The following is a 13,299-nucleotide window of genomic DNA, read 5'->3' on the forward strand; positions in this document are numbered from 1 at the left end:
CTTTTCTTTGAGGATACTTTAGCTGATTGAGTTCAACGTTCTCTTGATTATTTAAATACCCAAATGAACTAGGAATGATTTCCAATTGTTAATTTTTAAAGCACAAAACTAGCTTAAAGTCATAGAAAGAATCAATCTGAATGAGTAATCCACCTAGATTTTTATAGTCACCTTACCCCGATCTCTTATAGTGTTTCACCCACACCTAATCCAATTGTAATTTATTTTTTAATGACCTATTCTGTCTTCATTGAGTTTAACAAAGCATTTGACTTAGTTTTCTTGAAAATGACATACCTTTTTTCAGATTTTACAGATTTAAGCAACATCTCATTACACTGCACAGTTATAATAACAAGCACAGTTGGCCTAAGCCATTTGGGGAACAAGGACGACTGACTCTTGGTAAATATTCAGCGCACCTGGAAGGCATCCTGGAGCAATCAGCAGACCAGACCAGAGCATTAGTCAATAAGTTTCCCAGAGGGGATTAAGGGCCTCAGTTTGTTGGAAGTTGGTTAAGGGCTGAGTAGGGCTGTTGTGAGGATTAAATGTGAAATTACCCCTACAGTGCTTATAACACTTGCCTGGCTCCTAGTCAATGTTCATTAATTATTGTTATCTCATTATCATGATCATTAGTATTGTTATTAGCATTCAACCCAAGGGAAGACCTTGGGATAGGGTGAAGAACGGCCTGAACAAGAATAAAAAGTGCAAGCCCCAGTAGCATCAAGTGAAATTGGAAGGGGAGCAATGGAAGTGGAAAGGGAATTAGAGAACTCACATAGGAGGACTCAGGAGATGGAGTTCTGGGAAATAGGTGATTTGTGCAAGGAGCATAGAGGAGGGGGCATCTAGTAAGGGGGGATTATACTTCAGCATACTTAACTGAAGTGATTTAGAACGACGATTCCCAAATGCTGGTTCACAGACTGGTTGCTTCAGCATCACCTGAGGAGCATGTTAAAAAGGCAGAGAGTCTCATTCCTTAGGACTGTGGTGAGACCCAGAAACCTGTATCACCACGAAGGAGGGAGATCTGGCTGCACAGCCAGGTTTGAGAAGCCATGCCATGAAAACGCAGAGCAGTAGAAGTCAAGAAACATAGGCTGTAGTCTTGGGTCCAGAGCAGACTTCCTGTGTGACTTCTCTGGACTGCCGCTGACTTCTGTCTTGAGAGTCAAGGGAGATGAAGGGTATACAGTGTTCTGTCCCTTGGAGAACCCCCGGCATGTGCAAGGGTGACTGTGTTTGCGAGTGCCACATCAGTCAAGGTTCCTTCACCTGATCTCTTCCTCCAGTCCTGGCAGCAGAACAAGGGACTTGGCTCATGTCATCTAAAGGGAGGATCAAACCAGGGAATTAGAAAACTCATACAACTTCTAACTGTAAAGTTCTTTCACTGTAGTTTGTTTTATGTTTTTGCAGACACCAAGGTTCTATATGTTCATGTGGATTTTCACGGATATTGTTTCTGCAGTTGTCATTTTTGCCATATTTTATATTCACTGGTAAGTATATATTTGTAATTTCAAATGAAATTCACCAAAATAAAAGTAATAAATTGATCCTTATAGAAAGTTGAGAAAAAACAGTTATGCTCTTCCTGTAATCCCACATGGCAAAATGGGGTTTATGATCTGAACCTCTCATTTCTTCTCATACCGTGTGCGGCTCCTCACGCCCCTTTGACCTCCCCAACACAGACAGCGTTTTCAGGATAAGGACTCTCGCTGAAGCTTAGTCAAGCCTGTTACTATGGATTCAGTGTGGAGCAGTTGGGAGAGGATAGGGGTTGAAGATTATCCAGAACAACTGCCTCCATCTTCCTACCTTCCATGAAATTAGACATAGCAGGGTACTATGCAAAGAGCAAGTTCACAAACCAGGAAGACTGGGTTTTAGCCCTGGCTTTGCCCCCTTAGTTGCTGGTGACCCTGGGAAAATCACTGCCCCTTTCTGGGCCAGAGTCTTTTTATCTGTCCAAGAAAATGACATTTGAGAATCCTTGCAGCCAAACGCTACAGGATTGCGAGTTTCAAGGTGGAGGAGGGAAGGAATATCCTGGAAGAGGAATGCTAGTTAGAAGATATCATGGTTCTTTAGATGCCATCATTTCTTGATTTGTGATGTATCCTTTAAAGAGGGAAAGCTCAAACCCTCAGCGTAAGTAAAAATGTGACTGGATAATGCTGCTTTTCTGGCCACTGCCTTGAATGATTGCCTTTTTTGGAAGGGGTCTATGAGTTCATGAATGGTCTGCTTCCTTACAGGCGGAGAGAGATCACAAAAGCAAAATTGTTCCGAAGCTCCACCATTCTCTCAGGTAAAGTCAGAGGTCTAGCCCACTCCTGTCTCTCCATCCCTACCCATTGCTTCCAGGAGACGTGGTCTGCTTTTCATGTCTCTGACAGGAGCTGAGGGAGTCAGGGAAATTGTAGTGAGGGCACTAGGGGAAGTATAGGCTGGGCACAGATTGTAGAGGACCTTTTACATCAGGCTTCAGATATCAGGCTTCGTCCTCTAAGCAGTGAGATCCCTTGGAAGATTTCGAGCGTGGGTGTTATTTGTTCACTTATTCATGTATCAAACAATTATTGAGTACCCACTTTGTACCAGACACTTAGAGGCTAGAGATAACAGAAAGCTGTCTCTCGAGGGTGGCCCAAGAGAGAGGCGTGTGACCTAAGAGAGAGGAGGGCTGGCCCACAAAGAGCAGTGAGTAACAGGCAGAAGTATAGCCGTTGACACCATGGGGCCAGGCATCTAGGTCCAGGACGGTAGCTTCCATGCTCATTAGGGCTGAAGGTGCTTTATGGGGCTTCATTTGTGTGTAATGTGTACTGGAGGCTGGAGAAAGAAAACTCCAGAAGTCTTGGAATGCCAGACAAGAGTCTAGTGTCTGCATATCAACAATCAGGAGATGGCAAATGAGTTTCATATAAAGAAGCGATATGGTTAGATTTCTGTGTAAAGGGATGGAAAAATGTTTATTTAGCAGAATGAGGCTGAGGAAGTGAAATAGGCCCAGTAAGGGAAGGGAAGCTAGAGTTTATTTTCAGAGGATTATGGGGATAATCACGCAGTTGAGCTAGTAATTTTGGAAGCTAATGCGATGTCAAAGGGAAAACCAGTGAGGAGGTAGAAGACTGTGCATTATGGGATATAATTTCCTTCCATAGCTCCTGTTGCCTTAAGTAAAGTTGGCATAGTCACAAAATCATGAGTTAATTTACTTTCTTGTGGACAGTGGTGAAGATCCTGAGATTCCGTGCACTAGCTGGCAGATAATTGAACTGATACAACACTTAGGGTTGCAGGAAGGAACCCACAGGGACCATGAAAAAATAAGTTTAGAAAAAATTAGTTTAGAAATTTGAACAAATTAAATGGTCATTCATATGAAACTGAAGGTTAAAGCCAAGTTCACCCAAATCTCAATGCGGCAGGGAGATCTCAGATAACTCCAAGTTACATGGATGTTAAGCCACTCTCCTGGCTGTGTTAAGGTCTGAAGGCTATATTCCAGTTACCTTATGATTATCAGAAGTTGTACTAGTAAGCTAGGTCTGCCATAACAAAATACCATAGATTGGATGGCTTGAACAACAGAAATTTGTTTTCTCAAAATTCTGGAGGCTGCAAGTCCAAGATAAAGGTGCTGGCAAATTTGGTGAAGACCCCTAGTGAGGGCTGTCTTTCCAGCTTGTAGATAGCTGCCTTCTCACTATGTCCTCACATGGCCTTTCCTCTGTGTGCGCCTGGGGAGAGAGAGATCACTGATCTCTCTTCCTCCTCTTATAAGGACACCACTCCTGTTGGATAAGGGCCTGATCCTTATGACCTCATTTAACCTTAATTATCTCTTTAAAGGCCCTATCTCCAAAAACAGTCACATTGAGGGTTAGGGCTTTGACATATGAATTTGGGTGGGGGGAAGGGCACATATTTCAGCCCATAACAGTAATTCAGCCAAGAAATGACACTAGAAATGGAAATGGTGAGGAAAAAACATGAATAGGAAGGAAGTTTTGAAGGTAAAGTTTGAAGAACTATATAAATTTGGATAAAGGAAGTGGCTATAATGTCTTAGAAAAAATACTCAGTTAACTTCACCTCACCCCCTATCATCTCGAAATGGTGATAAGAAAATAAGATGAGTAGAAAATAAATTAAGAGTTTTCTCTATTTTTAAGAGTTATTAGTTGCCTATTACAGAAACTAGTTTTGCCTGATCTAAGCAGAAAGAAAATATATGGAAAGGCTGTTTGGGTACATCCAAGAGACACCTAGAAGGTTCAGGCCTACGTTTAGAATCAGGGAAGGAAGAAGGAAGACCGGAGAGAAGCCAGGATGTCAGCCACAACCACAGCCCAGATCCATTCAGGCTGAGGATAACGGAGCCTCGCACACTACACACACAGTGCCCCATCTTGCACCACAGCCACCTCCAGGATGGGCATGTACTGCTATACCTGCTCACGCCTACCACCAGAAGGCATTCATCGCCTCTCTAGCTTGCGGGTATATTTTTCAGCAATTTGAAGGAGTCAGTCCTTTGTCTTCTGTCTTACATAGTTTCATATGAAAAGTCTTCAGTTTTCTTACCTTTGTTCTTCTGTTTGTAATAGGTCTTTTTTTCCTCTGGCTGCTTTTTAAGATTATTCTTTTAATACTGGTTTTCAGTAGTTTGATTAGGGTTTACTTTGGTGTATGGGGGTGGGTGTTGGAGGGTGTGTGTGAGACAGAAAAATAGAAACTGTCCTGCTTAGGGGTTTGCTGAAAATCTTAGATTTGTCAGAGTATAATTTTCATCAAATTGGACAAATTTTCAGCATTTATTCAAAATATTTTTCTGCCCCTACCCACCACTGCTTTCTGGGATTCCAATTACACAGATGTTAGACAGTATGATATTATTCCATAGGTTACAGAGACTGTTCATTTTTATTTTTAGCCTATTTATTTGATTCACTTTGGATAGATTCTGTGGCTATGTGTATTCATTTTTCATTGCTGTATAAAAACTTACTAATACCTCAAACATAGAAGCTTAAAACAACACAGATCTATCTCACAGGCATAAGTTAGACAGGTCCTTTGCCTAGAGTCTTACCAGGCTAAAATCAGATATCAGTTGGGGCTGCAATCTCATCTGAGGTTTAGGGTCCTCTTCCAAGCTCACTGGTTATTAGGAGAATTCAGTTCCTCTAGTATTTTTTTTTCTTTTTTTTTTTTTAAGCGTGAAATGAAGTTTATTGAGGAAGGACAAGGTAGATTTACAGAGCAAGAGCAAGATACAGGTTTACAGAGTAAGAGCAAGATACGTTCACCACAGAACAGTGAACAGACCCCTCTGTCATAACAAAAAAGCCAGTTCCTCTGGTTGTAGGACTGTGAAGTCCTCCTTATTTTCTTGATGGCTGTTGGCAGGGTTTTGCTCTGAGCTGCTAGGGGCCACCCTCAGGTCCTAGCCACATGGTCCTCACAACATGTTAGCTTACTATTCACAGCCAAAAAGAGAATATCTCTCCAGTCTGCTACGATAAAGTCTTAAGTAATGTAATGTAATCATGGGAGTAACTGCGGGGAGTTAGCTATGCAAAGAGGTTTTTTCTCTTCTGATCAGGTCTCTCAGGCAGGGGTCATCGCAAAGGATGAAAAAATAGTAGGAAACAGAAATAAAAGTATAATAATAGTAATACACAGAGCCAAAGATATAGTTTATAAAGTAAAGGTTTATGAAAATAGATATAAGGAGGATGTCCAGATGGATATATTTCTTCCCGCAAAAATATATCCCCGACTAAAACTCCACACAGGTATTTTATAGGGTAGATACAGGCTCCCGTTGCCAAGGGCAATGGGATTTACATACTAACAGGCAGTTTGCTTTAGGGTCAAAGTCTTCTAAAAGGCTACTACAGATCCTTTAACTAACTCTAGGGGAATAATGAGTTATAAAATCTTCTTCGGGCAAACTTCTAAGTTTTATGATAAGGCTATTACTTTAGCAAAAAACAGAGACATCTTGGCTCCGGTGATTGTGTTCTTGAAGACAGAGATGATCTCAGAAGTCAACATGAGCTGTGCTTTGTGTTAATTACTTTAACCCATGGTTCCGTCTGGGCCCAGCTTGGGCATTAGCATATCTATCTGGGCCCGGCTTGGGCATTAGCATATCTATTTGATCAGCTCTCATCTCCGGGGGTCTTTGTCGGTCAGCTCGGGCAACCCATGGCTCTAGGCGAGGCCTTTCTTGTCTTTCAAAACAGGTGAGAACCATAGGCCCAGTTTACAGCTATCTCTTTGAAGTGGAGCTATTACTGACCAACAAGACACCCTCCTGAGACGAGGCAGCTTTTGAACTAACACATTTATTTTTTCTTTAAGGCAAAGCCTTATTTGACTTCTGAAATCAAATCTTGTCTCCAGAAATACAGGGGGCATTTCTATAACTCAGTATTCTTAGGCTGAACAAGTAACTATCCCATCACCTTTGTTATCTTAATGTAATATAACCTAATCAAGGGGGTAGCTCTCCTATCATATTCACAAGTCTCACCCCACTCAAGGGAAGGGGATTATAAAAGGGATATATAGCAGAGGTTGGGAATCTTAAGGGCTATGATAGAATTTTGCCTCCCATGCTGTATCTTCAACTTCACTGATCTTTTCTTCTGTACTATCTAATCTGCTGTTAATTTCAACCAGTGAAATTTTTATTTCAAATATTACATTTTTCATCTCTAGAACTTCCATTATGTTGTTTTTTATATCTCCCTTTTCTCTCTTCATCATGTTCATGTTTGCTTTAAATATCTCAACGTAGTTATAATAGTTGTTTTAATATCCTTGTTTGCTAGTTCCATCATTTCTGTTATTTCTGGGCCCATTTCTACTAACTCAATCTTCTGGAAGTGGATCATATTTTCCTGATTCTTAGTATGTCCAGTATCTGCCATGATTTACCATATTATAAATTTAAAAATTTGCTGATTCATTTAATAATAATTTTTAAAATCCATTTATGTCTAACATAAATACCAGTTTTTGAAAAATGACTATTTTATAAAACAAAAATACAGAAATTATTTTACATTTTTACAAATCTCTCTAATGTCTCGAGTAATAGATGACAAGAATTCTCATATCTGCTTCTGCATTCAGTCTCTTGCACTATCACCTATCATGTGGCCACTGGAAAATTGATGAGAGAATGAGAATGAGAACATCAAATAACATATTAGTATTATTATGGAAATAATTTGGACCTCATGGACCCCCCTGAAAGGGTCTCAGAAACCTCCAGAGGTCTGTAAATGACACTTTGAGAACTGCTGATCTAAATTTTCACATTTATCAGCAAGATGGTATATATTACAGATGATTATAAGATCTCACTGGTTTTTCAGTTTTATCAGCCTTTGATGAAAAACTTGAATATAAATATCCAAGAAACTCAAGATAGTTGGAGTAAGATGAACTTAAACCCACACCAGGACACATTAGAATAAAACTGTCAGAAGACAAAGAGATGCAGGAAATAAGAAAACCTTTAAGGCATGTAGAAAACAAGTAGCAAAATGATAGAAGTAAATTTCTCCTTTAATAAGTTACTTTAAATGTAAATGGATTAAACTCTCAAATCAAAAGATGGGAGTTTGGCAGAATGGATTAAAAAAACACAATCCAAGTATATGCTGTCTACAGGAAACTCATTTTAAATCTGAAGATCCAAATTAAAAGTGAAAAAATGGAAAAAGATATTCCATGTAAATAGTAACCAAAAGAGAGCAGGGCTGGCTATACTAACATCAGAGAAAATAGACTTTGATCAGAAAAGCCATGATAAAGGAAGATATATGATTGATCACTGAAAAATACAAAACTTTACTGAAAGAAAAAGACTCAAATGAAGCAATATATTATGTTCATGAATTAGAAAACCTAATGTAAAGATACTGTCAAGAGATTCACCTATAATTCAAACCTGGTAAAAATCCCCTTTCTCCTATGAAGCTGACAAAAATGAAGCTCATGTCCACAGCTATTTCTTCCAGACTGAATTATATTCAGATCAAAAATAACTTTGAGGTAGGTAAACTCACAACTAATGGATGAGGGAAGGGCATGCTTGTAGCCCTGGTTTGGGCGAAGCAAAGGCATTATATGTAACCAAAATATTTGTACCCCCATAATATTCTGAAATAAAAAAATAATAACTTTGAGCATCCATGATAACTAAAAATAAAAAATTTAAAAAATAAAAGGTAAATCTAAGCAATAATAATAATAACTTTGAGTTCTGGGCTTGCTGCTTTGGATTCTTACTTTATATTTTGTCCCCACAGTTTCTCACTATATGATAAACTCTTAGATAATTTAAAGATGTTTTCTTGTTTGTGTATATCATCTGGTTTTTAATTTGTCTTTGGTAAAAGGATTGGTCTCAGTTTCCTAGCTCCATTACTAGAAGAAGTCTCTACCATTTATTTTTTTCTGTCAGTAAGACAAAAATTATTTATTGAGCACTTACTGTGTGAGAGAGTTTTGAACACTGTATGTAGTGGCAAGGAAGACAAAGTTTTTGCCCTTAAAAAGCCCCCCTTTTAACTGAGGATACGTATATTTTTCTATTTAAACTAATTTGAAACCAGTGGTTGTGAAATACATGAACTTTAAGCAAATGTCAGTCCCTGCCTTCTGAGGACTTCCACGGTGAGCTAGAGCATCACACAGTAGACTCTTCAACCCCACCCCTAGGCTGAATTTGAGGGCCATAATAAACTTTGCACAAAGTGTAAGATAGAGAGGAGAGCTTTGAGGAAAGAAACTAAGAGGGTAAGTGAAGGGCTGACATTTGAGAGATAACTTGGATTTCACACATGACTGGCAGAGAGTGGAGAAGTGACATTTGAGGAATCTGCTTTTGTGTCTTTTCTATCCCACAGCTGCTAACAGTACAAGCCAAAGTGAGCATCAGGGAACTTCTCACTTATCCGTGAAGGCACCCCCCCGAGTTGTGGAAAGTCCTTGGACCTTAGCGGCCCTCAACCCAGCTTTAAACAAGAGCACAGATAAACACCCGGATGCTCTTCATTTTGGTGTAGCTTCCAAGAAACCAGCACCTGTCAAGAACACTGTTGCACCTCTGAAGCCTGCCAAACGTGACGTTGAACCACCAGCACCTACTAAGGTCTTTGAATTCACCCAAGCACCCAGCTGGCAGGCCACCAACAATGCCGCTCTTCAAGCTACATTGCCTGACTTGAAGGTGGATAAACCAACACTGCCCTCTGTAGAGACCCCCTATCCTGAAACAGGAGACCCCCAAGAGACCCCCACCACTGGATCTTCCCAGGAAACCTATGTAACTATATATTCTACCATGCCTGACATGTCCTCCTCCTATGGGATGTTTTCAAAGAATTAGCCACACCTCTCCCCTTTCTTCCTCTTCCTCTCTGTGTGTAAGGGTGGTGGTGGTGGGGAGTGGTTAATAAAGATATGCAGCACGGCCATTGAGGCTCTCAGGGGAACCATTCTGGTTCAGTCTTTCTATCAGGAATGCATCTCAAGGGCGTAGGCCAGGGGAAAACAGTTGTGTGTGGTCTTGGAACTGGAGCTGGTTGTTCTCTGGGTGTTACAGGGTTTGTTCATACTGACACTTCCATAGTATTTCCTGTTAAAGGAGTGGCTGTGCGCGTAAATAAAGGAACCTCTCAGGAGGCCAGAGGGAAATGGTATATTCTTGGGACCCTTCTGTGATTACCCAGACTGACAAAGTCTGGAGGGTGGGCACAGTGGTGATCTCCTCCCCCTGTCCACATTTTCTGACCTCGTGTGCAGTTACTGATTCCCCAGTGGGCATAATTCTGTGTACACCCAATGGCCTTTGGCCTTGAGAGAAAATCAGAGCCATAGCAAATGTCTGGAGCCCTGCCAATCTGGAGACTCCCAAAGAGAGAAGAATCAAGATCTACCAAGTGAGAGAAAGCAGTGTGCTGAGATAAAAATGGAATATTTAAAAATACTTCATTAATCAAATTCAGCCATAAGCTCTAGAGCCTGTCCTGTTAACTGTCACTAAAAACAGAATATTGCCACTTCCCTCAAATAAGATTCAATCTATTAAATAAGCCAGATATAAATATTTGTAAATAATTCTTTAAGACAACAGTGGCAGACCAATAGTGATAGTGATAATCTGGCAAAACATGATTACTTGCCAAATAAACTCATTTAGACAGTAATAGTGACATACTTTGGAATTAGAAATGTGGGAGGAATTATAATAGAATTGGTCTGGATTCTTTTTTCTTTCTTTCTTTCTTTTTTTGTTAGGGATAGGGTCTCACTGTGTTGCCCAGACTGGAGTTCAGTGGCTATTCACAGGTGTGATCATAGCCCACTACAACCTCAAACTTCTTGCCTCAAGTGATCCTCCGGCGTCAGCCTCCTGAGTAGCTGGGATTATAGGTACATGTAACTGTGCCTGGTGTAGAACTGGATTTTGAAGATTGGATAGGATTTGGAAAAAGAGACAGAGTGCATAGTAAATAGGCTAGACAATAGTCAAACAAAACTTTATTACTAATCTGAAATACTTCATTTGTCCTTTCTAAAAATTGTGATAAAATATACATAACATAAAATTTGTCATTTTAACCATTTTTAAGTGTATAGTTCAGTGGCTTTAAGTGGACTGACATTGTTGTACAATCATCATCACAGTTCAAATTCAGAACTTTTTCATCTTGTTAAACTCTGAATGGATTAAAGACTGAAACCATAAAATGACTAGAAGAAAACATACAGGAAAAGTTTATTGACATTGGTCTGGGTAATGATTTTTTGCATATGACACCAAGAAAAGCACAGGCAACAAAAGCTAAAATAAGTGGGACTTCATCAAACTAAAAAGCTTTTGCACAGCAAAGGAAACAGCCAACAGAGTGAAGAGACAACCTATGGAATGGGAGAAAACGTTTGCAAATCATACCTCTTTAACAAGAGGTTAATATCCAAAATACATAAGGTACTCAATAACAAGGAAACAAATAAACTGACTTTAAAATGGGCTAAGAACCTGAATACACATTTCTTAGAAGAAGATATACAAATGGCTAGTGGGTATATGAAAAAATGCTCAACATCACTAATCATTAGGGAAATGCAAAGTAAAACCAAAATGATGTGCACTGTCTGGGGAATGGACACGCTTGAAGCTCTGACTTGGGGGGGGTGGGGGAGCATGGGCAATATACATAACCTAAACTTTTGTACCCCCATAATATGCTGAAATTTTAAAAAAGGAAAAAAAAAACCCACAATGAGCTATTGCTTCACACCTGTTAGAATGGCTGTCATCAAAAAGATGAAAGGTAACAAGTGTTGGCATGGATGGTAGAAAGGGAACTCTTACACACAGTTGCTAGGAATTTAAAGTAATACAGCTACTATTGAAAAGAGTATGGAGGTTCCTCAAAATACTAAAAATAGAACTATCTTATCTAGCAATCCCACTTTTGGGTGTGTATCCAAAGGAAAGGAAGTCAGTATGTTGAAGAGATGTCTGCACTCCCGTGTTCACTGCAGCGCTATTCACAATAGCCAAGATACGGAAATAACCTAAACGTCCATCAACAGATGGATAAAGAAAATGTGGCATATTTATACAATGGAATATTATTCAGCCTTAAATAGGATTAAGTCTTGCCATTTATAACAACGTAAATGAACCTTGAGGACATTATGCTAAGTGAAATAAACCAGACACAGAAAGACAAATACCGCATGATCTCACTTCTATGTGAAACCTGAAATAGTCAAACTCAGAAGCAGAGAGAGTAGAATGGTGGTTGCCAGGAGATGAGGGAGGGGAAATGGAGAGATGTTGGTCTGAGAGTACAAAGTTTCAGTTATGGAGATGAGTAAGTTCTGAAGATCTAATGTGCAATACTGCTGTAGTTAACAATATTGTATACGTGAAATTTGTGAAGTGGATAGATCTTAAGTGTTTTCACCACACAAAAATAAAATGGTAAGTGTGTGGCATGATGTGTATGTTAATTAGCTTGATTGTGGTGATTATTTCACAGTGTATAGGTATATCAAAAAATCAAGTTATATATAATTCTTATTTGTCAAGTATACCTCAGTAAAGCTGGGGTATTGTTAATGTACCAAGGTAAACAATAACTTCTCATTTCCCTCTTCCTCTAGCCCTGGTAACCACCATTCTGCTTTTTGTCTCTCTGAATTTGACTACTCTGAATACTTCATATGAGTGAAATAATACAGTGTCTGTCCTTTAGTGATCGGCGTATTTCACTTAGCATAATTTCCTCAAGGTTCATTCATGCTGTATCGTGTGTCAGAATTTCCTTTTTAAGGCTGAATAACACCCCATTCTGTGTGTGTACCACATTTTGTTTATCCATTCACCCATTGATAAGACACTTGGGTTGCTTCTGCCTTTTAGCTATTGTGAATAATGCTGCTACAAGCATGGGTGTACAAATACATGTTCATGTCCCTACTTTCACTTCTTTTGGGTAGATATACAGAAGTAGAATTGCTGGATAATAATGGTAATTACATTTTTAATTTTTTGAAGAACCCCTATAGTTTTCCACAGTGGCTACACCATTTTACATTCCAACCAGCAATGCACAAGGGTTCCAGTTTCTCCACATCCTCACCAACAATTGTTATTTTCTGTGTTTTCTTCATAATAGCTGGCCATTCCAATGGGTGTGAAATGATCCCTCCTTGTGGTTTTGATTTGCATTTCCCTAATGATTAGGGATGTTTAAAATCTTGTCATGTGCTTGTTGGCCATTTGTATATCTTCTTTGAAGAAATGTCTATTCAAGTCCTTTGCCCGTTTTTTAACCTTGTGGTTTGTTTTGTTTTTGCTGTTTAGGAGTTCAGTTTTGGGAGTCCCTTATGTATTCTGGATCCCTTATCAGACAGGTGATTTGCAAATATTTTCTCCCATTCAAGTATTGCCTCTTTACTCTGTTGATAGTGTCCTTTGAAGCACAAAAGTTTTTAATTTTGATGAAGTCCAATTTATCTGTATTTTCTTTTGTTGCCTCTGCTTTTGGTGTCATACTTAAGAAATTATTGCCAAATCCAAGTCATGAAGATTTTAACCTATGTTTTCTTCTTAGTATTTTATGATTTAGCTCTTAAATTTAGGTCTTCGATCCATTTTATTTTTGTATATAGTGTGAGGTAAGAGTCAAGCTTCATTCTTTTGCATATGGATATTCAGTTTTCCCAGCA

At 39.2% G+C, this 13,299-nt stretch overlaps 1 protein-coding gene across 1 annotated transcript in view; it reads left to right on the plus strand.

The window, feature by feature from the left end:
• The window catches only part of GDPD4 (glycerophosphodiester phosphodiesterase domain containing 4), a 120,062-nt gene extending 110,623 nt beyond the window's left edge, over window positions 1-9,439 (plus strand). The window contains exons 15-18 of the mRNA XM_069470484.1: window positions 1,432-1,514; window positions 2,277-2,329; window positions 5,327-5,330; window positions 8,968-9,439. Coding sequence (XP_069326585.1) covers window positions 1,432-1,514; window positions 2,277-2,329; window positions 5,327-5,330; window positions 8,968-9,439 — 612 coding nt within the window. The remainder of the gene's footprint in view (window positions 1-1,431; window positions 1,515-2,276; window positions 2,330-5,326; window positions 5,331-8,967) is intronic.
• The last annotated feature ends 3,860 nt before the right edge of the window (window positions 9,440-13,299 follow it).

This window comes from Eulemur rufifrons, chromosome 6 (assembly GCF_041146395.1).
Source record: "Eulemur rufifrons isolate Redbay chromosome 6, OSU_ERuf_1, whole genome shotgun sequence".
NCBI classification, from domain to species: Eukaryota; Metazoa; Chordata; class Mammalia; order Primates; family Lemuridae; genus Eulemur; species Eulemur rufifrons.